Raw genomic sequence first — 27,923 nt, forward strand, 5'->3', positions numbered from 1 at the left:
AATGACCATCTATTTTAATTCATTCTGTGGAGTACGGTCTGGCTGAACCTTCCTAATCATAAATCTTTCTGTCAGACAATAATTCCAGACATTAGAATGTAAAGTAATTGAATAGTTTGGTCAAATCTAGTATCTTATTAATGGAATATAGTAAAAAAGTATCTTTTATATTAAGAAAATAGTCAGTCAATCAGTCGTTGCTGCTGACCATACCTTTAATGGTGATCTCTCTTGCTATTGTATAATGATTAGCAGGGTGTCATTTACATTCATCAACAGTCTTGGTTGTGTAGGGGGTGTTCTGGTATTCTGCTAGTGTTTACCGCAGCAGGTTTGCCTCCGGGTCACCTTTATTATGACTGTAGAGGACCTGAGGGCGGGAGCGCACTATCATCACGGTCTGTGATATTTCTTAGGGACGGAGCAGCTCAGAGACTCTCTACTGCGGCGGCGAGCACAGCTTTCCTCTCACGCAAAGCCCTCAAGACTCAGTCTTTTTTGGCTTTGCTTACCTCTGGTACCTCCGGTCGATAAGCTCCGCATGATTTAAACATCACTGTGCCAGTTATGCGACCCAGAACAACTTTTGCCCTCATCTTCAGTCAGTTGCTTGCTGCGTAACGAGAATTCATCCATATTCCGTTTGAACGGCGGAAGGCGATCATGTTAATTGCTGTTGGATGTACACTGGTTTGCCGTGTTGTTGGATTAAACGGGGGACGCAGCACGTTCTAAAGTGTTTTGCGACATGGAGTCGTATCGATGACGATTTTAGTTGGGCTGTAATACTGCTCGGACTAAAGGTAAAAGTCTTCGTTGGAGTGGATCCTGAGAGACTGAGTATCTGTGCAGTAACCGCAGGGATTAGACGCGAGTGGAATCAAAAGCGCGCGGCTGATATGGGTGAGTACTTGGCATCCTGGGATAAAGTTTATCCATTAGTATTGATGAGGATTCATTCATTTTATATTTCAAATCGATGTTATATCATTTGCAGTTTAAAAACATTATTCGGTTCATTTGTGGAAAATGAAAGAGGGCTGTAAAATGCACTTTTAAATCTTAACATCCAAAATTAGGAAACTACAAATTTTCTTCTTCTGTATTTGCTAGACAGGTATTATTAATGGAAATATGAAAATCATCTCAGGCACAGCTATTATAGCGTCGCATTTCAAAGAAATGTTGGCTTGTCTGTCAAAATGATTGGCCTTTGTCATTTCAACATAGGGATATGTGATGGGAAGTTCGATTTTCTCGAATCGGTTCCTTCGAACAAATCCTTTCAAAGAAGCGGTTATTAAAACTGCGTTTTAGTAAGCACGTGGTCTCTGACAGTATGGTATAGCCTAATGCAACAAAAAGATAAATCTCTTTTTATGCACATACTTCTTTTTATTACTGTTCTTCCGATTGTGTTTTTAATATGTGTATTTATTTTTATTTCTTGTCCCAATTTAGCTTGCATCAAAAGACCCTACATATAATTAGCATTTAACTGTACTAAAATTTGTCTCCTATGAAAAAAGTTAGCATGTTTTAATAAAAAATAGCCTACTGTTTGAACTCACTTATAAAATGGCTCTTGAGAATCGGCTCACTCCACTCGGTTCCCTCTCAGTTCACTTGCTGAGCTCTTTATTTTTAATGATTGTTATTATTATTGGTTATTGTTGTTATAAATATTTTTGTTTTCTTGGTGAGCTGTTAACTGGATCACTGGAGTCGGATAGTCCGAAATATCCGATGCGACCAGTGATCTTACTGATTCAGTTCGTGGTCCACACCGATTTTGTCAACTGTTTAAACAGTTCATTAAAAGATCCGACTATGAAAACGATTCGTTCACGAATCTTACATATAATGTGTTGTTGACAGATGACGAAATGTAGGTAATGACTGACTGAATGAATGAATGAATACATACATACATACATAAGTAAATATAACTGACTATAGTAGGCCTAAGATCACCATCGCCTTTCCTTTTTAAATAGAATAAGAAATGTCCTAAATGTGTTTAATAGTTCAATGGAGCATCAAGTTACTGAGGAAGATTTTAGCCTGTTCCATTCACTCTTCATTTTCAATGAAATCAATGTGATATCTTAGAGATTTTTTTTCTGTCTGGTCTTTAAAAACATTCATATTTCATTGATGTTTCTTTTAATGTAGATTTAGATATAGATTATCTGGCAAAATACTGTTTTAACAGTGCAGCATAATTTCATATGTAGCCTACAGGGGAGAGCTGGGGCTAGTTATTCTATTATTTCTCAGGGTAAGTTTATTCTTTAAAAATACAAGTTCTGAGTAGTTGCTTTAAAGCCTGATTTACAAAAAAAAAAAAAAAAAAGTGAACATTTCCACTGTTATTGCCCAGAAAAAGACAGACACACTGTAAAGACTCACTGACCTTTGCCAAATAGTAGCCTATACATTTATAACATAAAACACATCTTGCCTGACTTGACATTTATGGAAAATAACTTGTCCTGAGTTCCCAGTTCAGCCTTTTATAGTTGAGTCCTTTAACTGTTGTCTGAATCTATGCCAGCATGGTTTTATTTATACATAATTTGTTTACTTAATGAGATAAAGTCCTTTTAAGAACTTCTTTGTACTGTATGTCTTTATGCATATTATATAAATTCAATTGTATTATGGCTTGTAATGCTTTTACAGTGAGGTTAGCGACTGTTGGACATGGTTCTTCATGTTTTAAACATTCTAATTCTCTATCTAATTCTGTATTCGATTCCAGAGTCCCAAACATTCTAACCAAGCTAACATGATTTCACATTTATTCCTGCTGAGTGAAGAGTAGAGATGGGCCATGGCGGGGTCGGGATGATGGATTGCACTTAGAAATTGCCAGTTGTCATGAAAATACTCGTCTACATGAATCAGATCCATTCTTGAGGCCATTATGTTGATCACTAGCTCTACATACATGCTTCAAAAGCCTACAGGGAAGGCTTATATTAAAACTACAGTGCTTTATCACTTTACTATACTGAAAATGACTCTTTAATATGTCAGCCCATGCATTCCGAGAAGATCCAAGGATTTAAATCCAACTGTAGACTAAAGATCTCTTTTCTAAGATAAGGAAAACCTTTAGGTATGTAAAGTGACTAGCATTCGTACTTTGCTTTCATTACACATACCTTGTTCCTTTCATAGCTGGTATTTCTAGCTCCATTTGGTTTTCAATGAAGGCTCAAATATTTCACTTGGTTATATCATCATACTCATTTACCCTTTTAATGCAATACCTTAAGTAAATATAACTGAGAAAGGGTGTTAAAATTGCTGCAAGACTTGCGAATCTTAAAGGGACAGTTCACCTAACAGTGAAAATCCTGTCATTGTTTACTCACCCTCATCAAGTTCCAAACCTGTATGAATTACTTTCTTCAGTTTAACACAAAAAAGATGCCTCATTACAAACTTTTGTCCATTCAGTCGAAGTCAGTGGGGTCTTGTTGTTTTGATCCCCACTGAATTTCACTATATGGACACAAATAGTGAAAACAAGAAGAAAAGATGTCATGCAAGTTTGGAATGATGACAGAATTTTCACTTTGGTTGAACCATCTTTCACTACAAAGTATACAGCTGCATAGTGAAGTTTCTCTTCTTAATATTGAATGCAGAAAGATGACTGGTCTCTGCATGCTTGTCTTTACAGTTATGAGCTTCTTTTTAATCTTATTGGAGCATGTTTAATTTATTTGTGAATAGCTTTTAGCATTTTTAATCCTGAGCACCATCGTGAAGCCTGTTGCTTAATGTGTACAATTCAAATGTACAGTATATGTCCCTGTCTTATATCTTATAGCAGTGGATTATGCTGATTTTACAACCCCAATTGTGCCGTAAATAGTGCTTTTAGTATACAGTAAATCACACTTTTGTTCGGCGCTCCACATCCTGACTGAGGCACAGTTACAGCACTCTTCAATCTCACAATTAATGTGTGTTGAATAATGTGCCTTAAGTATGCAGGAGGTCCATCATTTCATTATTGCAGCTTTGGTTTGACCGGGTGAATTATGTGCTTGAGCTGTAGTCTCGTATGGACAGAATCCAGCATCCCAGCTTTGGATTTAGTTGAGAGTTGCTATCTCTTGTTAAATACTGGATGTATCCCATCCTGCTGAGTGATCTCTTATTTAACCACCCTAAAATTTCATTATCCTAAAACTTTTTATGATCTTGAAACACATTAAGCAGGTGCTTAACATTGTTATAGAAGAGCCACTGTGCACTCCGTCCAAATAAACTTGGAGTCTCTCTCAAGATGTTGTTTTGGAATCTGTTCAGAAATACTTTGGGTGCAGAACACATGCATTTTTTTCTTAAAGCATATCCTGCCATACTTCTCCTGCCATTACAAAAAAGTACAGTTTTATTGGATTTTCTTTATTTTGTTACAATTGACATTATATTGTCACTCACCCCTAAAACTATGTGGAGGACCAAAAAAGTAATACCTCATATAGATTAGAAATTCATTCATTCTTGTCCCGGTACTCAAGAATCAGTGTGATGAAAGGACTTTGACTGTTTAGTTTTTGTATGCTTGTATATTTTCAATAACTAGAACCAAATCATGCTCAAAAGGGGGATCCTATAGATCCTATATCCTTAATAAGAGCTTAAACACATTATGCAGCAGCTGTGTGTCATATTTCATCATACTTGTAATACGAGGGGAAACTTTGTAAAGAAAATTACCATTATTTTACATTCCAAGAATGAACATTTGCATTTCCTGTGGCCACTTTGGTCCCAGGTATGTCATTAATATTGTATTTGCACTCATTTTTTTTTACTCAAAGTTTAGTGTAGAGAGTCATAAGTGCAGTTCTTCCATTAAATGTTTACACAGTCTATCATACAGCTGACGTGCCATTTAAAATTAGTGTTGATTTGACAGCAGAGTTTGATGCAAGCAGCAGGAAGTCGGTTATAGAATGTTTTTTTATTTATTTTTTTTTTTTTTTTTTAAGTATTAGTCTACTGAAACTGATATAAATAAGCAAACTTATGCATCAAAACCATTTGATTCCATTCAGTTACAAAAGTTCATGTTTCATCCAGGTTTTGCCATTATCTTGGCACTTTGGGTAATAGCCTTAGCTTCACCGTAGCATTTATATGAAATATCAGGCTTGTCACAGTACCAAGGAATACGACAGCTGACTCTGCTGTATGTGCCAGCATCTTCCTAGCCGTTTGAATAGGGGCCTGCCACAGTTGTACAATGTTTTAAATGAGTGGCTTTTAAATGAACTAACCTTGGATGAGCTATGGCGCATGGACCTTCAAAGTATTTTAGTTCGCGGAGTAAAAAAGTGTCTGGATCGATTTTTATCTGCAGTATTACTCACAGGTGGCAGACTCGCCACCACTGTCTGCCATAGATCTCTGATTCGTTCAACACCGAATGACATTTGCAGTCAAACACTACTGTGCCGCTGCATTTGTAAGTGGCTTGTTCGTTGTTCTCTTGATTTGATTTGTATCATAGACAGAGTCTGAGGTTTGGTTTAGGAGGGGTATTGTAAATATTTAAACTTGAGTGACACTGATTGCCACTCCTTTTGCATTGCAACATTAAACTCAGGCTAATGTAAGCCTGATGAAAAACCATCAAAATTGGTAAAAATGTTGTATCACACTTTTAAATGTGTATATACTGCCAGAAGTTTGGAATAGTTAAGAATTTTTAATGCTTTTTAGTCTCCCTTATGCTCACCAAGGCTGCATATATTTGATATATTAATGATAATAATTGTAAAACAGTGATATTGTGAAATGTTAAACATTTTAAATAACTGTTTTCTGTTTTAATATATTTTAAAAATTCATTTATTTTCAGCATCCTTACTCCAGTCTTCAATGTCACATGATCCCCCAGAAATGATTCTAATAGTTAAGCACCAAATTAGCATATTAGAATATTTCTGAAGGTACAATAATAAATGCTAATAATATTTCACATTGTTACAGTTTTTACTTTATTTTTGATCAAATAAATGCAGCTTTGGTGAGAATAAATGACTTATTTAATTTATATATATATATATATATATATATATATATATATATATATATATATATATATATTAGGGCTGTCAAATGATTAATCACAATTAATCACATCCAAAATCAAAGTTTTGTTTACATAATATATGTATGTGTACAGGGTATATTTATTATGTATATATAAATACACACACATAAATTATATATTTAGAAAATATTTACATGTATATACATTTATATATTTATATTCTTATATTTTATATTATATATAAATATATTTAATATATAAACATAACATATTCTTCTTAAATATATACATGCATGTGTGTGTATTTATATATACATAATAAATATACACAGTATACACACATATATTATGTAAACAAAACTTTTATTTTGGATGTGATTAATCGTGATTAATCATTTTTGACAGCCCTAAAAAAAATATATATATATATATATATATATGTATATATATATATATATATATATATATATATATAAGCAATAAATTCTTTATCAGTATTTATCTCCTTAACATATTTTCTTTTGATTAAATCAGTGAGACTTTTCTCATTATCTTTTTATTTATCTATAGTTGATCAGTGTCGTCTTTGTTTTTGAAGCCTCTTTAGTGCACAGTTTACCCAGTTTTTTTATTTTGGTTAGCCTTTGACTTTTTTATGGCTTAATAATTACATAAATGCAAGATTAGTCTATATAGCTCATGTTAATTGGGTAACTATTCTCATTGAATCAGACTTCTGTTTTGTAACAAGTCTGAAGTTCTTGTTTTTGTTATTATTCATTAAAAGAATGGCCCATAACAGTCATCTGTCAGTGAATCAAACTACAATGCTGCTCGCAAGGATAGCTCAGTAAAAAGACAAAATTCTTCTTTTATTTTGCAGTACAATGTCTTTTTTTCTTTATCTTATTGCATTTAATTCAGCCTGGCAACTCACATTTCACAGGTTATGTAATTTATGATTTGTTTTGCTGTGGAACTAGAGAATCAGGAGAAATATATTCATTGCAGCCAGATGGTCTAGTTAGGGCACGTACGAGCCGAAGATAACAAGGCCATGCTTTCGAGCCAAACCCTGACCCCTTGGATTAATAATGTCCATTACTGTAGGAAGCACACAAACAGGTAATTCTTACACTTTTTCATTTGTACATTTTTCCTTGAATTTGAAGCTGGGTATTTTAGGACTAGATTAGTATTATTCTGGCTGCAGTATGTGGACATTTCAGTGTGTTTTTAGGGAATCATTGGGAAGGTTAATCTGCTCTTGTTTGGGTTACATGGACACCTAAGGAAGCATGACCCAAACATAGTGTCACTTCACAAATGTGTGTCCTCCTTGTAGAGAGGGATATAATAAGTATGTGTAATGGACTATAGTGAAGCATAAGAATTGATAATAGTCAACAAGTCATTTGGAAACACAGAGAAATGGCCCTGGGTCCTTTTTTATCTCCTCAAAAACCTCAGATGACAGTTAATATAGCTGGTGTGATTGCTTTCATTGGCATCCATATGTTTACTTGGAAATCTATACTGAGTCACTGCATGCTTACCACAATGATATGCAATTATGAGATTGATTGCTCGGACTGTGGAGAAAAAGAGACCTTAAAGAGTCTGCACTGTTTGAAGATATAATGACTGATCTCTAGGTTTTTTTTTCTTTTCTCCAGTCTTCCTCTGAAATTTTCTTAACAGCATCAGTGGGATTATAGTTTGGTAAAACTGATGACTCTGTAATTTTCTGTGTATGCTTGGATGGCCTCCGTCCTCCTTTTTTACAGTAGACAATGAGTTCATGGTACACGCAGTGCAGATCTTCAACTGAATGCTTATACATTAAAACTTTGATCAATTTTTTCTTCTTTGTTCTGCATATTGCTGTATTCTTTTTCCTGGCAAAGAAAACTCCTGTTGCACTTAAAACGTATGAGATGCAAAAGATGGTAATGAAATTGTCCATTTTGCATCATCTTTTCTGGCATGGATAACACAATATGAAACACATTTCAGCTAGCAGAGGTAATAGAGGTAATTATGTTTGACGTAAAGATTCAGCTCTAAATTGACTAATCAATTTCCATAGAACAGTATAAAATATGGTATTAAAGATATAGCCGGACATTAGACACATCTTAAAGTTGATTAGTGCATAGGTGATGATTACTTTAAAAAAAGCTTTAAAAATGGTTCCTAGTAAATTAATCCAAATGACTCTCTTGAGACTCCTTATGTAATTCTGGTGTAATTCAAAAGAGAGTGCCAAAGGCTAAATAACAGATTTATAGTGATTATAGAGCTGTGAGCTGTAGAACTTCTAAATCCTGGGTGTTATGTTTCTGAATAATATATGTGCAGATGTCATGACAGCTGGATGTGTACAACATTGGTCGTTTTGAGGTCTTCCTAGAATATGAAATCATTGAGATCTATATGATCCTATATTCATATAGAATATAAATATCTATATTTTGACAAATATCTCATATTTTGAGACAGATGTCAGATGCAAGCAAATCAGATGTATAAGAGCTGTGTGTGATGATCTTGACGGGGAGTGAGTAGGTTTTATTCATGATGAATTAATTTATTACCTCTCAGTTTGAAGAGACACACAAACCGCAAATCCAAATTATGCAGTCAACCAGTCCTGAAATAAATCGCAAACAAAGAGTCTGAAAGAAGAATGTGCTTTATGTAACTATTTATAAAGAAAATTATGATATATATGTGTATAATATATATATATGCTGTTGTATATAATATATAAGTATATAATATATATACTTCTTGCTGTTTAATACTGATTGAGCTGCACAATTGAAAAAGTGACATAATCTGTCACTATATGCAAATCATTTTGAGTAACATTTAACTAAATACCTAATTCAAAAGAACCAGGTGCAATTTTTTGTTTTATTTTATTCTCTTTTTTTTTTCATTTAATTAAATATTTATTTATTTGGTGAGTACCCATCATGTATAATCAGCTTCTCATAAATCTGCAATAGACTAAAACAGAAAATTGTCCTATCAATTACCATTTTTTATTAACTACTGTTACCATTAAAGGGATAGTTCACCCAGAAATTTAAATTCTGTCATTATTTCTCACCTTCATAATAGAAGGTAACAAAACAAACGACAACATCAATAAAAATGGATAGATAGATAGCAAGAGAGAGAAAAAATTACAATAATATAATAGTAGTAGTCGGTTGTAACATATACAAATATAATATAGACACATTTGTTATGACATTGATTGCTTAGAAATATTTCCAGTGGATTTGGTTAATGCAAAGAGGAGAGAGAGAGAGAAAGGATTTAAAAAATGAAGCAGAAGGATCACAAACAATAATGTAAGGAATACAGTCTTTCAACAAATATAAGTGGATTATTAAATATTAGTGATGATGATGGTGATGATGATGATAGACGGGAGATACATTTCCTCACTTGAATATGTATAAAAAGTTCAAAAAGTATTCATTATTGTTGCCATTGATGACACAACTGCTGTTCTCCAAATTAAAAAAAAAAAAGAAATAAAGAAAAGAAAAAACAAACAAACAAATAATAAATAAATAAATTTAGTAAATTTGGTTTTTAATTTTAATTTGTTATGAATGAATTTTTTTTTTAATTTAATTTAACTTTATTGTTTTTTTATTAAAGATTTTGTTTTATAGACATGTATTTTCAAACAGCACATTTTGAATTCTTAGACTGCAAATATCCAGTTTTTAAAAATACAGCTTCAAGTTTTCAAGATGAAGAGGAAATTCTGAACTTTAAATTCAATATTCTAAAATATAGTACACAGAAATTTAGATAGAAAGTAGGTCAGAGGCTATCCACATTGAAGAGTAGATGATCTCAGAAAAGTCGAAACAAAGCATTTTGGCAAATTAGTAGTTTTCTGGCATGAGCATGCGGTTCAAGATCTACCTGATCATGAATCACCCAGAGGTAGCCTAAGTGATTCTTAAACATTTATGGTTTATATTTATATGTTAGGTTAGTGTTCTCGGGCGATTCATGGGAGGTAGATCTTGAACCGCATGTTCACGCCAGAAAACTACTAATTGTTGGTCGAAATGCTTCATTCATTTTTTAGAGATCATCTACTCTTCCATGTGGAACTTTCTGTTCGATCTGGATTTCAGCATACTGAATTTTAGAATATTGAATTTAAAGATCAGAATTTCCTCTTCATATTGAAAACTTAAAGCTGTATTTTTTAAAACTGAATTTTTGCAGTTTATGAAAATACATGTCTATAAAACTAACAATTCAATTGTGTTAAATTTCAAATGTTCAATATTAAAGTTTTTTTTTTTATCTAAAGTTAGAACTATGTTAAATGACACATAATATTCAGTTTCGTTAAATAACACTTGTCAATAATTCAAATTTACACAATTCCACCACAGCATGGTAGTTCCACTGTTGTCTATGCAGGGTCAAAAAGCTCTTGGATTTCATCAAAAAAATATCTTAATTTGTGACAAAGATGAATGAAGGTCTTATGGGTTTGGAACAACATGAGGGTGAGTAATTAATGACAGAATTTTCTTTTTTGGGTGAACTATCCCTTTAACATTTCTGTGAATGACAGCATTTCAGTCCTGGGTAATATGTGACTTGAACTTGTTGTTTCACTCGAATGCTAATTAAATTTCAACAAGATTGCAGATGAGTCATACAGAAGAGTATCAAACAGTTATGTCAAATTAGATAATGATCTCTTGACCTAAGAAAAATATTGTAAGTGTGGATGGTGGTAGCAATTTAATCATATGAGCCTCGACAGCTGAATATTTTGCCAAATAAAATTGGGCTTCTTGTTAAACATGATAAGCTGATGTCGTGCTCTTTCCCTCTGCAGGTTCTGTTATTTGTGACAAGAGATTAGCAGGCCTCCTCCTCCTTCAAGCCTCCTCCTTCCTGCTGTTCAGTACTGGGGAAAGGATGTGCCCCTATAGCTGCCGTTGCGAGGGAAAGATTGTCCATTGTGAGTCGTCTGGCTTCCAAGACGTCCCAGAAAATATTTCAGTTAGTTGTCAAGGTCTATCCCTGCGCTACAATGACCTGCACACAATGCTCCCTTACCAGTTTGCCCATCTTAACCAGATACTGTGGCTGTACCTGGACCACAATCAAATCGTGTTTGTGGATAGTCGTGCTTTTCAAGGGGTGCGCCGATTGAAGGAGTTGATCTTGAGCTCCAATAGAATTTCACAGCTTCATAATGTCACTTTTCACGGAGTACCTAACCTACGCAGTCTCGACCTCTCCTACAACAAGTTGCAGGAGCTGCAGCCGGGCCAGTTTTTTGGTCTTCGAAAACTGCAGAATCTGCACTTGCGCTCCAACGGGCTGACAACGATCCCTGTCCGGGCATTTCTAGAGTGCAGAAGCTTGGAGTTTCTAGACTTGGGCTATAATCGGCTTCGGGTTCTTACTCGTACGGCATTCCTGGGTTTGTCTCGACTTATGGAGCTCCACCTGGAGCATAATCAGTTTTCACGAATCAACTTCTTTCTTTTTCCTCGCCTTGCTAACCTTCGTGCCCTGTATCTACAATGGAACCGTATTCGAGCTGTCAACCAAGGCCTTCCGTGGAGCTGGTACACCTTGCAAAAGCTTGATATCTCTGGCAATGAGATACAGGTACTAGATCCTGTAGTATTTCAATGCCTCCCCAATCTTCAGGTCCTCAACTTAGAGTCTAACAAACTGGCCAATGTGTCTCAGGATGTTGTGGCTGCCTGGATCTCCCTAACAACCATTAGCCTTGCAGGCAATATGTGGGATTGTGGACCAGGCATTTGTCCTCTTGTTGTCTGGCTCAAGAATTTCAGAGGCACCAAGGACACTAGTATAATCTGCAGCAGTCCTAAGCACCTTCAAGGGGAGAAGGTTATGGAAGCTTCAAAGACCTACATTGACTGTGATGACTACGAAATTACTGCTCAATCACCTTTGTATCTGCAGACCTTTGATCCAAATTTTGACCTTACCCTTGAAACGACTGACCCGACAATGGCTCCTACAACACCACCTCCACCCTTGCCTTCACCTGCCTCTGAGGCGCCATTTCCACCTCCCCATCCTCGACCGCCTCAACGCCCCACCTTCCCCAGCCGTGCAAATCCAGATCCCAGAGACTCCCATCAATGGACACCCTCATCATCTGACAGTTTATTAGTCACGCCAGCTCCTGAGCAAGACAACGTGTCATTCCACAAAGTAGTGATGGGTGGGGTGGCGCTGTTCTTCTCAGTGTCCCTTGTCTTGTCAGTAATTTATGTCTCCTGGAAACGTTACCCTGGTGCCTCTCGGCTTTTGCAGCAGAGTACAGTGGGCCGTAAGCGGAGGAAAAAGAGTCAGGAGCCAGAACAGAACCTGAGCTCCCAGCTCCAGGAATATTACATGAGCTACAACCCTGCAGCCACACCAGAAGCCTTGGAGGTGCTGGGCAATGGGACAGGTACCTGCACCTGCACCATATCCGGCTCCCGGGAATGTGAGGTATGACATGTGAAAGCAGCCTAAAATCAAATCAGATCAAAACAAATGAACGACTCAGGAAATAGAGGTAATTCTTCATTGTGCATGCTGCAAATATCCATCAGAGCAAGGGTAAGCACCCTTGACTCCTAAGGTTCTTGAAATGTCTCATTTAGTCTACTTTCCTTGACTCCACTTTTTTTAATTAATAGATATACTGTCTTGGTATGCACTTATATGGGGATATCTGGCTGATACCAATAATTGTTTGTATTTTGAAGCTGATAACTGGTATATTGGATGATATTAGTTAATGGTTGACATCTTACTTTAAAGATCCAGACATCTGCATGCTTAAATGTAAACCAAACATTATATTAAATATATCTGCCTTTTTTAATTATCAGATTGATAAACAGTCACATTTATTGAGTGATACCAATATGACCACATAAACATTGTGCATCCCTAATGTTGTCATACAGTGTAAACCCTAAACCAGGAGTCAATGGTTTCTTTACCAAAAAAGCACTGCCCTGCAGCACACATCTGCATCTTGGTTTTGGCCTCATTTCACTTGTGGAAGGCTTATTAATTTTGTTTGTCCTAATGATTATGATTAGTATGCTTTGTGTTTGGGACACTGATATTCACTTGAGATGTAAAAGGGTTTCTGAAAACCTCTGATTTGATTATTATTATTATTTACTTGCAGACAGGCAAAATCCAGCATGTTGCATTGGGAATGGGTTTGCATCATTTAGCTTCTGAGAGTACAGCATAAAGAACTTTTAAAAAAGACATCTGTCGATAATTAAAATTGCAGTGCAGGCTAATGATATATTGATTGTCACAACCCATTAGAGCTTGCAAAATGGCTCCTACTTTACCCTCTAATGTCATGTGTTTAAAAGCATCAGTCTCTCTATCTGTCTAAGTCCATGATTGGTTTTTATTCAGCTCTTTTGAAAGATTTTAAAGGCTGCATTTTAATTTGGGATATATTTAATGTGCAAAGCAATGAATGTTATCTTTTAATCTTGCTGGGATGACACAGGTGATGAAAGGCAGGGAAATAGTAAAGTTTGTCACCAGCATTCATAGTATGAAGTGAATATGCTGTTTTTAACAGTCAGGCAAAATCCCATGAGGCGGATCTGCTTCAGTTCAGCCAGAAATAGTCTGTAAAAATCTGTAAAATCACGATTTCCGTCTTCCCCTCTTTGATGTTGTAAAGAATGTCTCACCGCAAAGAGATAAATCTTATCAATGGACGTGCACAGGGCATGTTTGAACAAAAAGGTTTATTTGCACTTAAAAGGGAATCTGTATGTAGCAAGGAAACCAAAATACTCAACTGGAAGCAATCTACTTATTCAAATTAGCTAATGGAAGTAACCAAACATCAGTGAATAAGAAAAGCTATTAAACTCTGTAAATGCTTAGTTTGAGCAATGAAATCACTGATTTGAATTAATGAGACAATGAACATCCATAATAGAACAAACAATAAGAAGTGCTAATACAATACTACACAATACAAGTTTCCTTTTAACTGATGCTTCAGTATTTCTGTACAAGTTTTCAGTGTTATTTTAGAGATTCTGTGTAAAACACCACCTCCATAACAAGGTGGGTGGTTGCATGGCAGATTCATTTGCACCTTGTCAGTGCACTTAGTGTTACCCCAAGAAGATACATCTTGTTTTGAATTGTGAGAAAGCAAGAGAACACTTAACTGATCCCAAAAAGGAAATTCAGTTATTTCAGCAGCTATACTTCTTTCTAAACATATTCATCTGAGAGAGTTGCACACCTCAATGGCAGCAGGGAAGAAGGGACTCAGTGGAGCCCCATGATATGGATGCTTTTCATGATTTCTTAAAGCCTGGACAGCATTGCCTTCAACCACCACCTGTAGGAGAATGAGGTTTGGTCTTGGACTGAAATACCTTTCTTGATTAAGTTAGAGCCTTGTGGCACCTCCTGCCTAGGTACTGCAACCACTTCTTATACAAGGAGTTTGTTTTTGCTACCCACTCTAGTTTATTGACCAGGAGGACCCCATGTAGGGCTATTCCACCCCAATGTCTACGCCATTTATGGTGAATGGAGTTCTTTTCCTCCTAAAGTCTCCTTACCGTTCCTTAGTCTAAGTCTTAGAAGAAGATTTTGAATAGAGGCAATGGATTCCCATGGAGCTATTCACACCAAATACGAACTATCGCTCTCCCCCCCCACCCCCCACGGTGGTGTGTTCATTTTTTTTCCATTGTCCAGCATTAAAAAGCATCGGCCATTAGGGCTTCCAGAGCCACTATGGATGCACATATCAGAGCATAATTTGTGACTGGCGTGTTCTAATAATTAGATAATTGAAGAAAATGAATGAATGATAGTTAAAGCCTGCTGAACACTAAATACAAAATAACAGCTAAAAGGGGCTCTTTTGGAGAGTAGTTGAAAATAAACATTAATCATTGCATTAAAGTCTATAACAAAGTAGGAGGCTGGAACCTGCAAACATTTAAACATAATTTAACAACAAAATAAACATAATTTTAAAAATAGTGCGACAGCCCCTCACGGACGACTGCCATGAAGAGGCGGGAACAGGAGAACATTTAATCAAGGCTTTGTCCTTTATATTATTGTAATGTTTTAAATAATCCTTTTATTCTTCCAGTGCTCCTCTGTGGGACTTGAGACTGGTGTGTGCCGCTGGTGTCACTCATTATAGTTTACTTCATCGGGGGGCCCCTTCACAGCAGCCACAGCACATGGAGGTATGGAAAGACGAGGCGAGAGAAAAGGAGACGGAAGGATGAGGGGAGACAGAGACGAAAGAGACGAGAGAGGAGAAAAAAATAAAATTCTTGGTTGGTTCCTGGACACATTGCTGCTTGGTCCTCTACCAGCTGAGAGGCTCTCACTTGTGGTGCCATGCGATGGTACTGGACATCTTTGGTGGACAGCTCTGCTCCTCTGCCTCCTGGCAGATGGCGATGGCTCCTCCAGTCGAGGGCAACCGGCAGCAAGTCCCCTGTTCCCTGCTTCTCCCCAAACATGGCGGACGGCAGCAGGCTCTGGCCTCTTGGCGAACGGCATGGCTCCTTGGCTCCCTCTTGGACGGCAGCCACCCCTTCTCGGCCCAGGAGAGCATCAGTGAGCCCTGCGTCCCACCTCATCTTCAATCGCTCCAGTACCACCGCCTTGGGCAGCCAATTCTCCCTGCTGCCCGACCTCCTCAGCACCGCGATCCCCCTCAGTAGCGAGGGCTCTCTGACAGCGTGTCCCTTCTTAATCCTTGGTTTCTGCACCAATGTAACAAACTTCTAACATCGGGAAGGAGGCGGGAACCGGCAAACATTTAAACATATTAATTTAATAACAAAATAAACACAAACTGAAAATATTGCGACAGCCCCTGACGGACAACTGCCGTGCACAAACAGAAACAAAACAACATAAAATCCTCTCATCTTGCGCTGTCGTCACTCCTCCTTTTATCCTTCCGGAGCTCCTATGTGGGACTCAAGACCGGTGAGTGGCGCAGGTGTCACACATTATCGTTTACTCCACCGGCCTCGCTCCACTCTCACGGCTCTCGGCCCCGCCCCACTCGTCACAAAGTCATTTTTATAGTGCAAAACCAGAGCCAGAACTTTTCAGCCTCCAATTTATTTATTTATTTTTGGTCATATAATGTTGTTGAAATGTTATTAGTAGCCTTTTATAATCAGCTAATCACTACACCTGCTTAGTATTTCTCTCATGAACATCGGTTATTATGAAAATACCCCAAATTGCATGAAAACCATATACAAATAATATACTGTCATAATTGTGTTTATTAGCTTAATGTTTCACATACCTTTCTCTGGGTTTGTTATGTTCGAAACAACGTGGAAGTTCAACATGGAAGAGAAAGGGGGGATACATACACATTATATGAGTCACAAATGAGTGATGTGAGCAGCAAATGATCTTCAATTGAGTCAACAGCGATTGTGAAAGAGAAAACAGGCAGACAGCACAAGAAGCCACTAATGCTCATCAGATTGCAACATTAAGTGGAAAATCAACAAAAATTAGGATTCTGTCTAAAGAAATATGAAGTAAATGTGCAAAATGTGGAAACTGTTGGAATAAAAGCCCTAATGGACGCTGTCCAGTGCAGTTTGCATGCCTCTGTTTTCTCAACAGCTTCTGGTGGCCGCCTCATAATTTTCTTTTTTTTTAGTTTTATTAAAAACTAGTGCTGTCACAAGTTATTTCAGTCTATAAAATATCACACAAAATCCTGTCACTAGTTTGCTTTTACAATCTTGTTGTTTTTATACTTAAACTCTTCTAAACTATTCCAACTCAAAAAGTGGTAACGTTAAAGTCGTGTTACCGTGGAGTAATGTTGCCAGATATTGCTACAGTAGCAAAAAAAAAAAGAAAAAAAAATAGAATAGAATATACCAAAATAAGTTCAAGATAAATAAATAACTAAGCCTAAACTTTAAATTCCCACTTTATTAACTTTCTAAAGCATCACATTAAGTGGAAAAATAAGTCTAAAGATGCTTATAATAACTGGATCTGGCAACATTGCCATGGTGTAGTTCTTTATTGCCTAACTTTAGCTTTTTACTTCTACTGATGTATTTAGGCATTACAATTCATAAAAGTTTAATTGAAATTTCCCATTTATTTATTTTTTTTTACCAATGTTTTGCTGCTTACTTTGCCTTATGTTTAGTTTTTAAGTCTTAGTCCAGGTATCATCTTAGTCATCTTCTAGAATTGAATGTCTTCATTCTTACAACTCATTATGACTCAATAATGAACATACTGTAACCTCAATGAAAGGGGTAAAACTTTTAAGGAATGAGCCTGCTCAATATAAAATCTTTTTATTCCTATGATTAAAGCTCCTTTGAATATTGTCAAAAGAACTGAGAATAAATTGCACATAAAGATGAAAGAAAAGTGTGTGACAGAAAACATACTTTGAATATAACAGCATCACTTACTAGATCATTCAGATCCTTAGTCTCAGTAAAACTGTTGTTTTTGTTATTGTGCCGGTTTCTCGTGATGTTTAATAATACAAGAGCAGGCGTCTATTCTGCTTATGTGAGCACAGTGTTGCTGTGCCGGGTTCAGAGCTTTTCATTTCAGGCCATGCACAGTGGAGGCCGTCCCTGTGGATGCTGGTAAGATGCGCTGATCATGAGCAGTACCCATGTATCACAGTGTGCTGAAGCTTTTGGTCTGTAATAGAATCTGCAGTGGCGAGCAGGAAGGAGAGAAGGAATGAAAGCCCAGGCAGCTCTTTGGACTTGAATGAGCTTATTCATCTCTTCCTTTCCCACAGAATGCATTAGTAAGATTCAGATATGTTGGCTCTCAATTTTCAATACGTGAAAATAAAATCACAGTGTGGACGGGGAACATGGTTCAGATATCTCAGGGATACAGTCAGCTGCTCTTTAGGCTCCTGCATGATTTAATAAAATTTGTAGGATTCAGGATTTTTGGTGAAACATTAAATTAAATGTTACATTTTGAAGCCCAAAGACTGAAACGTTCGAAGTGTGTTATAACTACAAGCAAACGTGCGCAGAGTTTTATGAATAAATGAAAAAAACAAAAAAAAATTTTTATGAATTGCTGCCGTTTCCAGTTGAAATAAACACTAGAGGCAGTAAAACTTTTACACACAAAGTATGATTTTCAAGTTCACAGTTTCGATTAATAAAGCCTAATTTCCATTCAATTACTTAAAGAATATCATGATATGAATTCAAAACAATTTTAATATGCTGCAACATCTGAAAACTGTTACTTTTGAATGTTAGCCTCACATATCCTTGTGGGTTTTTATATTCAGTAGGTTTTTTCAGGAGCTCACACAGTATGGAGCTGTGTGAGGCACATTTTATTATGGATGCATGCATTTTATTTGACATCTTGTGGACTGATCAACAGAAACACTTACCCAATGCAATGATAAAGCTTGGAATAGCCAGGACAATTTTTAATATAACTCTGATTGGATTCGTCTGAACGAAGAAAGTCATATACCCTTAGGATGCCTCGAGGGTGAGTAAAACACAGCCTAATCTTTATTTTTGGATAAACTAACCCTTTAACTTTTAGCGACACTCCCTGGATATTTGAATTATGAACTGAACTGAAGCAATGTAATAAAAACACAGCAATACGTGCCTATATCAACTTAACAAAAACGTGCCAGGGTCACGTATTGAATCCACATTTTAGCGTCACTCACTGGACGTTTCACTTTGAAACTGCCGTGAAACATGCAGTAAGGTACGTAATTACAGTGTTGCAGAAATACATTTAGAAGCACGCATGAGCCTTGTTTCGAAAAAGTATTGTATTATACAAATGTACTCCAGTAATATTTTTTACAACTATGAAAATTATTATAACTACTCATTTATTTATTGATTTATTTAGTGAGTGAGTGAGCAAACCTTTTTTTTTTATAGTGCGGGACTTGGCAAAATTGTTCAGTGATGCATTTGCATTACATTTATGCATTTACCAAAAACTTTTAACCAAAGTACAATACAATAGAGGAATATACACAATTTATAACAAAGCCAATGATGCTCTTAGTATGCAATGCCTTGTTTAATGAGTGCTGTTTCATACAACCAGTTTATTTTCTGATTTAACAATTACTCACCCAACCTTTTCTATCAATATTTAAGATGAAAATTGCATAGATACACTTGTCTGTAATACTAGTTGATAATACTTGTGTTATAGGCGGTGTACTGAACTCACTGTACTTCATATCTATTGTGTGTTTAAATTCAGTCCTTGGCAGTCTGTCAGCCCAATAACATGCAAGGACACTGGCATATTTTTCTCGCTCAAAATCATGGACTACTGAATAGATCCTGCCAGACTTTAACACATGAACAAAAGATATAGCTGTCAGTAATAAGTAATAAGGACAAATCCTTATAAAAACATGGCCCTGATGTGATAAATAGACATTCCTGCTAAACATAAAGTTCTGAACATATTTAACCCTTGAAAATCAACTATAGCAAAATCGCAACTCTTATTTTAAACCAGTTAAATAATACTGTAGTGCATTTCAGGAACAGTTCTAGAAAAAAAAAAAACAAAAAAAAAACATATTGAATATTATTGAAATTGTACAACAAGTTCACATTCCAACACCTCTGCAACAAATTTGGTTATTTGAACTGTAATATGTTTAGTAATTGAAATTGGATGACTCACAATATTTCTTCATATATTTTACTCAAAGTTTAGCAAAGAGTGGTAATTTTTTTTTTTTTTTTTTTTTCTTGCCATAAAATAAAATCATTTTTGGCATAGCATTATGAAGCTTTATATAAATAAATACATAACGGACTGAAATTTAACTCTTAGGCAAGAGCAACTATGCTACTGTTCTTCTTCTTCAAAAAAAAAACTAGGTCATGTGCTAAGTCTGGTGAAAGAAATTACAGTATGTGTAGGATCAATTTAAGACAATTAGTGATATGCTCTAATGATTTTTTTAACCCTTTGTATTTGAAATACATTTATTTCATGCTAAGTTATTACAAATACATTTACACATTTATGTAAATGTATTTGTACAACGCTGTGCAGTTGTACTTTTAGTGTACTAAACTGGTATACTTAAAGTCTGCTAAATTAAAACAACTCATTATGTACTCAATGCACTTTAATTCAAGTCCAACTAAAGATATAATGAAGTATATTTGATTGTGCTAAAGTGGAACTATTGCAAGTATACTTCAGGTACACTTTAAATATCTTGCATTTGAAGACCAATATTATTCAAAAATCATACACTCCTCATCAATAGTGACATTAAAACACATCTTAGGATAAATAATAAGAAATTAGTACTCCAAATAAAATGTAATCTTAATTTTTATCAGTAAATCCCAAGCGATATGTCAGTAAATATGTTATTAGATTTGAAGTGTGCTTAGTATGAAATAAATGTATTTTAAATAATTACTTTTTCACTATGTACTGTAGAAATATTTTCAAACTATTGAAATACAGTATGTTCACTATTGAGACAATAGTGACATACTGTATCATTCATCTCTTTATTGTAAGCGAGTTTTTTTTTTTTTTTTTTTCATCATATGAACCAGATACAGCACATGCACATTGATTCTCATTGCCTCATCAGACTAAAATGTCCATTAAATACGTAATGCCTCTAGATGTCAAAACGGGGCAACGAAATTTATGATTCACATTTGTTATATTTTTAAAAGCTTTTCTTTTAAGACCAGTTTCCTTTCACACCTCCCCAAATTACCCATTGATATGTAAATCGATCATCTGTGGAGATTAATAGTAGACTGGACTTTTAAGACACTTGAGACAGTAAAAGCAAGTGAAGAAAGAGTAAAAATAGTTAAAAGTTTAAAGGTAACTAGAGAAGTAGAACATGTCTTTCAAACTTCTGTCTCCTTCTACCCTTAAACAGACGTCTCTTCAAAAATAAATACAAAACTAGGACACGTGGTAATGATTGTGTAGGATGAATTTAACAAATTAGGCCAAACATAAATGCCTTTCCACTTCTAGTGAACCAAGCGTGAAAGTCTTAAATCATCTTGTTTGTACATTGTAAATTACTCTAGGCTTGCCCCAAATGGACATTTTATTGTACAAAAGGTCTTGCGTTTTATTAAAAGCCCCAGCTGGAACCATGTACAGTCCTCAGGCGAAGACAACAGGGGAGCCTGATTTTCTTCTTCTTGGTAGAGCTTTAAAATAAATGTGAGACAGCAGCGATTGAGAGAGAGAGAAAGAGATGCTCTTGATCTACTGCAGTGGCAGAATAAACAACCAAATTAAACGTAAACTGACATGCCGCTTTCACTCTGGGCATGTTGAAATATTTAAACTCTTTCAAAACGCCATTCAAGTTTTCATTTGATGAGTACACAGATGGAGGATGCACACTTTAGCCCCATCATCATGCCAATCTAACAGTCCATTGCAGCTTTGTGGAGCCTCTTGCCCATACATATTTCTTATTAAATACAGGAAGCATATTTAATCATTGAATTCTGTTAATCTTCTGTTTGTGCACTTCCTAGCAAACTTTCATTTGAACAGGTCAGTGAAGTCTGATGGCTACACAGTTGGATTTTTGATATCTTGGTTTCTGGTTTTCAAGGTATACAGCTTCCAACCATGAGTTCACAGACTAAAGGCCCTTTCACACCAAGAACAATAACTATAAAGATAAAGATCTAAAAGTTCTAAAAATCATTCTCAATATTAAAGAATAGTAGAGTCCACACCACAGTTAACGATAAAGGCACAGAGAAACAATATAGTTGGAATCACTTCCAGAACGATTTTTTTTTTTTTGGCTGATGAATGATAAAAACATTGACAGCCAATCAGAATCCATCCTGCAGTAATAAGCTTGTGAATTTAAAGCGGCAGATGAGCGTGCGCTTAGAATAAACAGACAATATCGTTCACTGGTGTGGACGGTAACATCGTTATCTTTATAGTTATCATTCTTGGTGTGAACAGGGCTTTAATCTTTACCAAAGAGCTTCAGTGAATGTGTGCGGAAGGAATACAGAGAAAAAGATCTCTAATCTCTGTGGACTTGGGTTTACTTTAGTTTGGAAATTGTGTGGAGTGGTTGCTCTACCATGTAAGTCTCAGTAAGGCATCAAAGGTCAAAAATTGTTATTCCTCAGCTTTTGTCTTGAGTACAGAGTACAATTCAGCTGATCTGTACATCATTCTCATGGCAAAGATTCAGTTTTTACAAACAAACACGTCCCATTGTGTGACAACTCAAACAAGAACCTTTAAACTGTACATATTCCATAGTCCAATTTCCTCGATTCAGTCAATATACAACTTGCAATTTTTATTTTATTTTAATATTTATTAATAAGATAATTTTTATAGAATTTATAGTTAATTCTCTAATTGTAAAAAAATATTGTTTATATAGAGATACAGTAACTTTCATCAACTTCTTCCGCGAGTCTTTTTATTTGTATTTTAATTTATTATTTTATTTTATTTTACAATTTTTATTGTGTTATGTTTTATTTTTGGAAGTTGAGTCTGGGAAGATTAATTTATAGCTTTATAGCTTCATCTTTTTTACGCATTTTATACAGCTTAACAGAAATAATCAATAGATTTTATGAAATGTACAGTTAGTTCTTTAGTTAAAAAAATAGATTATTAGTCATATTTCATAGACCTACCTTCTATCAACTTTTTTCACAAATCTTTGAATTACTGAAGGCTGATGAACAGTGAAAAGAAGGTTGAAGAGATGCTTTTTTTTTTATTGCCAGTGGGCGCACGTATGCATGTTTCACATATGGAGGCTGCAGTCCAGCGAAATGAAACAATCCACATTCTCTCTCTCTCTCTCTCTCTACCTCTTTTTCATATCATGCCACAAGGGACAGAAGTACTTTTATGAAAAAGGGTTTTTTTTTCATATCATGCCACAATTTTTTCGGCTCACAGAAGTACTTTTATGAAAAAGGGTTTGTTGAAATGACTAATGGGAAATAATCCATACTCTTTTCGTGGATGTATGACATTGGTCTTATGGGGTTCATTACTGTATACTGTACATGTGTATTTGTGAGAGTCGTTCAACTGTATTGTACTTTAATGTTTATCTGAAGGATCTACTTTGGAAAAGCCACATAATGTTCTCGAAGTCCGATTTTATGCCTTTTATTCTCTTTGATACAGTACATGCAGCAAGTATTGCTTTTGATTAGGTCTCCAGTCAATCTAGTCAAGGTTATTTAGTCAGAAAATATTTTTAGATAAGTGCTTTAAAATAAGTTCAAGAAAGGAGCTGAAGAACGGCTTTTATTCATGTAATTGAAAAATGTTGGATTGCTCAGAGACACAAAAACTGTACCCCACACTAAAATATATGAAATTATGGCAAAATGTGTATAAGAGCACACTAGTCTATATGTTATTTTGAAAGCAGGGTAATTACACTTTTGAAAATCCCCTACCACTGCAAAATAAGACTTTCCTTAGTGCAGCTGACCAAGAAAATAGCATTTGATGGAAACCATGACACATACTGCAAACTAGAAGCATCACTACTGTTAGTGGAAGAAAATGTGTCCAGTTGTTATCATAATAACCCTCTCTACTGAATTTCAATATTGCATTTCTCAAGATTAGGAAAGAAAGATTAGCGATATCTGTCTTGTGGTGAATAATGTGTCCGGGCGCTCAGAGGTGGCTCAGCAGTAATGAGCTCAATAATGCAAAAATATATAAACACAGCCCCGGGGTTCAAACCGACCGCCGCTGTCCTTGGATCAGAGAGATCAGAGGGTGGAAATGTCCCATGTAATGTGATTTGTCATAGATAGTGAATGAGTCCAAGGGCACCAGAGCAGAACGAAGACTGAGCTACTTCTTCCTGTTATAAGACACTAGGGCTGTGAGTGATCAACTGAAAATTCAGGATATATTCAGTCATTTTGTTGGTCATACATTAAGTTCAGTTTTGATTTGGCCATTAAGTTTCTTAAGGAGAGACTGATTAGATTAGTTTCATGATTCTTCCTGATTTAAAATTGAGTGTCCAAAATGCTGTTAGAGTTGGTAAGTTTGATTCATTCCTGAGAATCATTTTGAATTAATCATTTCAAAACTTTGATTCAATAATTAAGCTCCTAAATACCTAAAGAGAGTTTGATTAGATTAGCTTTATGATCCATAAACTTTAAAATTTTGAATGTAACTGGCTCAACTTGACTCACTGATTCAAAATGATACTTATTCAAGATTTGTAAGTTATTCTGACAAGTCATATACATAAAAACCTGCACATCTATTTGAAAAATCAACAAACGATCACACATCCAGTCATCTCGAAAGAGCGTTCAACAAGAGCAAAACACACTGTAAGGTTGGAGCACTTTTCAAAGGCAACCTTTTCTCCTTCGTCTAAAACTTCTCTCATTTGTTCCCTCTTTCATGTTTACGAAAAAGGAAAGCAGGAGACCCTGTGCACAGCAGCTGACCTCCCGTTGTTTGGCAGACACAATGGGATAATTGGAGCCTTGGGCTGGAAACTAGTAGAGAAACAGCGTGGTTTTACTGACAGGTTTAGTCTGACATATGTCTCACTTAGTGCTTCATACTGCCGACACAATACAAGCTAATTGCTATATATTTCTGCTCCTAATTAAACCTCACTAATATGATCTAATTACCGCTCTGCCCACGAGGAAGTGAGGTTAATTCTACTTTCATAAATAAAGACTAAACGCAGTCTAGGTAATCACCTTGGCCTACAAAGTGGAAGTCTAAGTGATCATCCATTATTTAACTTGGCTTTAAACCGCATGTGTTGTGATAATTGGAGGTGCTCTGAGGGTTCAGCCAGGCAAAACTTATTAGCACACTAATTAGTTAAGTCAGCATTATCACCGGGGGTTTCTGTGTGTCTCTTTGTTGGAATTTCCAGCCATGCTCATCTCCGTGTTAAATATCTTTCACCTTGTCTGATTTATCGCATCTTTGCCGCGTCATTTTTGATTGGTGGCTGGTCTGTTGTCAGTAATGACAGGACTGTGCAGTCATTGTGTCACTGCTGTCATAACAATACATATGTTTCCAATCGCATGCTACCGTACTGCTATTATTATTTCTGCAGTGTGAAGCATTTATACTATGCATTAGAGCTGTAAGCAACAACTATTTTAATATCTGATTCATCAGTTGATTGTGTCTTTGATAAACTAAACAATTAAATATTCCATATTGAAGTCTGTGAATGTCATTTATGCTGTTTTGTGTGCCAAAATAATAAAAAAATAATATAAAAAAGAAATATAATGGATAGGAAGTGTCAGTTAAGATGAATTTGCAGTTTAATGAGGAAAGTAACATCCAGTCACTTCATTCATTTGCTTAAAATACTCAAAATGTAAGAATATAACTGTAAAAAAAATTTTGTCATAGAAATATGCGTAGTGCATAGACCTTAATAATTGCTAATAAAACTAGTTGATTATTATCATTGTGGATTATGCAGATTTCAAAAACGAGTTGCCATACTTTATCCCACAGTGCATTGCTTCACTTTTTCTTCATTTCCTGTGATAGGTGTTATCACTGAGGATTTTGGGACTTTTATTATTATTATTTTTTTTTTTCTCCATTAAAACGTTTTAACACAAAATTTGGAATAAGGTGCAATTAGTATTATTATTATTTTTCAAGATAATAAATGGGAAGTGCTTGCTGAATTAAACATGCAAAAGGTAGCACATAACAGTTTAAAATGCTTATAAGGGCTGCATGATTTGGGGAAATAATATAATTGTGCTTTAAAATTGTCAAAAAAATGGTGTTAAAATTTAATTAGATTTTTAAAAATCCAGGTTTTCAGTGGTTGTTTGAAATGCTACATAATTTTGGCAACATTTTGTGATTATATGTGAATATAGCTATTAAATAATAATAATAACAATGACAATAATAATTAGAAATAAGCAGTATTGCTGTGGTAGTTTTTTGATTTAATATATATATATATATATATATATATATATATATATATATATAACACACACACACACACAAAATATAGTTAAACATTCCTAAGCATTCCCACGTATAAATATAGTTAAACATTCCTAAGGTCTGCAATTATTTTTCTACATTACCACGCTAGTGTGCCATACCACTTCAAAGTTGTTTTAAAGGTCATTTCAGCCTGCAGCAGCAAAAGAACCAAAACCAACAATGACACTGACCAAGCAAGTATTATTTTGTGTAGTAATTCAACAGTCTGTAGTCAGTTATTCCTTGTATAATCTTTTCCGAACACATCCAATAACAAATATGTCATCTATGTTGCATTACAATCCTTATGAAGTTAAAGGTCAAACTCAAAGGTTGCCAATCGAATGCTGATTTCAGCTGCACAGTGCAAGGAAATAAATGTCATCTATTATGCTAAGTCTGTTTTTAGCATTCTAGAGTGTGCATCTGCTCCCGGCTTTTGTCTTGAGTGTCTTGAAGTGCTTGCTATTTTGTTAGGATTCTTCATTCCATACATTACATTACATTTTTTTGCGTAAGAGCATTTGTTGTTCTTAAGTGATTAAAATTTGCAGATGGATAGATTATTCAAAAACCAAGTCTATCATTGGCCTACAGTCAACAATAATGCATTTTGCAATCTGTCTGTGGTTGATTTGACATTTCCAGGTGTTTGCAAATCCACTCACTAACTAATAAATATGTATGCTCATGAATATTTAATGAGTTACTGGACACTCTCGGAAGGTTACCCAGCAACATCTGCATGACCCAATTAATATGCACTCAGTATGCTTTAATTTTGCATTTGGGCGTACATACTGGATGCCGTTTTTAATGGAGCGGAATGCGCAGTTGAAACATCATTTGCATTTAAAGTCAGATGAATTATGGCGTTTTGATGACATATCAATCCATGATTCTTACCGGTGTGGCTCAATAATTTTCAACATACACAGGTAATTTTCAATGGCTGTATATAGAGCCCTGCATAGGCTGCTGTATCTCAATGAAAGAACTCACTGAAAACACTTGCAGCCTCACTAGAAGTTCATTTCAATTGTAAGTCTGGGGTACAGCTTGTGTCAGCCAGTTTGACTACAAGAAAATCAAAGCTCATCCTCAGGCAGCTCAAACGTAGTCTCGCAATGGTGGTAAAAAAAGCTGCCATTTTTAGTTTTCTGAGGTGTTAAACACAAACAATGTCTTTATAACTAAAAAACAGATTCCCTTACGTTTGCATATTTCTCTCTTTCCGAGAGCTTCCTCCTGAAGAATCTGCTACTTGCGCATTGTTTGCAGAAACTATGAAACTTGTGTCCCATTTCTCTGTTCAGAAAACATTTAAGTGATCATTGTTTGTGTGTGTTTGACTTTTTTCCCGTGGCTCACAAAATGAGATATTTAGCAGAATGTTCAAGCTGCACTTTTCCATACAATAAAAGTGTCCACTGGAATAAGCTGGTGTTATAAACTGCTGTTTATATATATATATATATATATATATATATATATATATATATATATATAATAGCAAGAAAGGTTTCATCCATTAACATTCTTATTCTCAGGAAACGCAGCATCCCTTTTTGTCCTCATTTTAGCAAGTAATTACTTCAATATTGTATGAAAAGATGTCTTCAAGTTGACTCAGTGGGCAGTACAGCTGTTATTCCCATGGTTTCTGAAAGAACCTTAG

General features: G+C 35.4%; 1 protein-coding gene across 2 annotated transcripts in view; it reads left to right on the top strand.

Moving 5' to 3' along the window:
- The first annotated feature begins 247 nt into the window (after nt 1–247).
- The window catches only part of LOC109061971 (leucine-rich repeat transmembrane neuronal protein 4-like), a 30,614-nt gene continuing 2,938 nt past the window's right edge, over nt 248–27,923 (top strand). Inside the window, exons 1-2 of one of the 2 annotated variants that reach the window (XR_006155729.1) lie at nt 248–903; nt 10,980–12,692. Coding sequence is in view for 1 of the 2 variants with exons in the window: in XM_042732366.1 (XP_042588300.1) it covers nt 681–903; nt 10,980–12,625 (1,869 nt within the window). In the remaining variant the exon portion in view is untranslated. The remainder of the gene's footprint in view (nt 904–10,979; nt 12,693–27,923) is intronic. The other variant, XM_042732366.1, reaches the window with a different exon arrangement.

Source organism: Cyprinus carpio, chromosome B10, assembly GCF_018340385.1.
Source record: "Cyprinus carpio isolate SPL01 chromosome B10, ASM1834038v1, whole genome shotgun sequence".
NCBI lineage: Eukaryota > Metazoa > Chordata > Actinopteri > Cypriniformes > Cyprinidae > Cyprinus > Cyprinus carpio.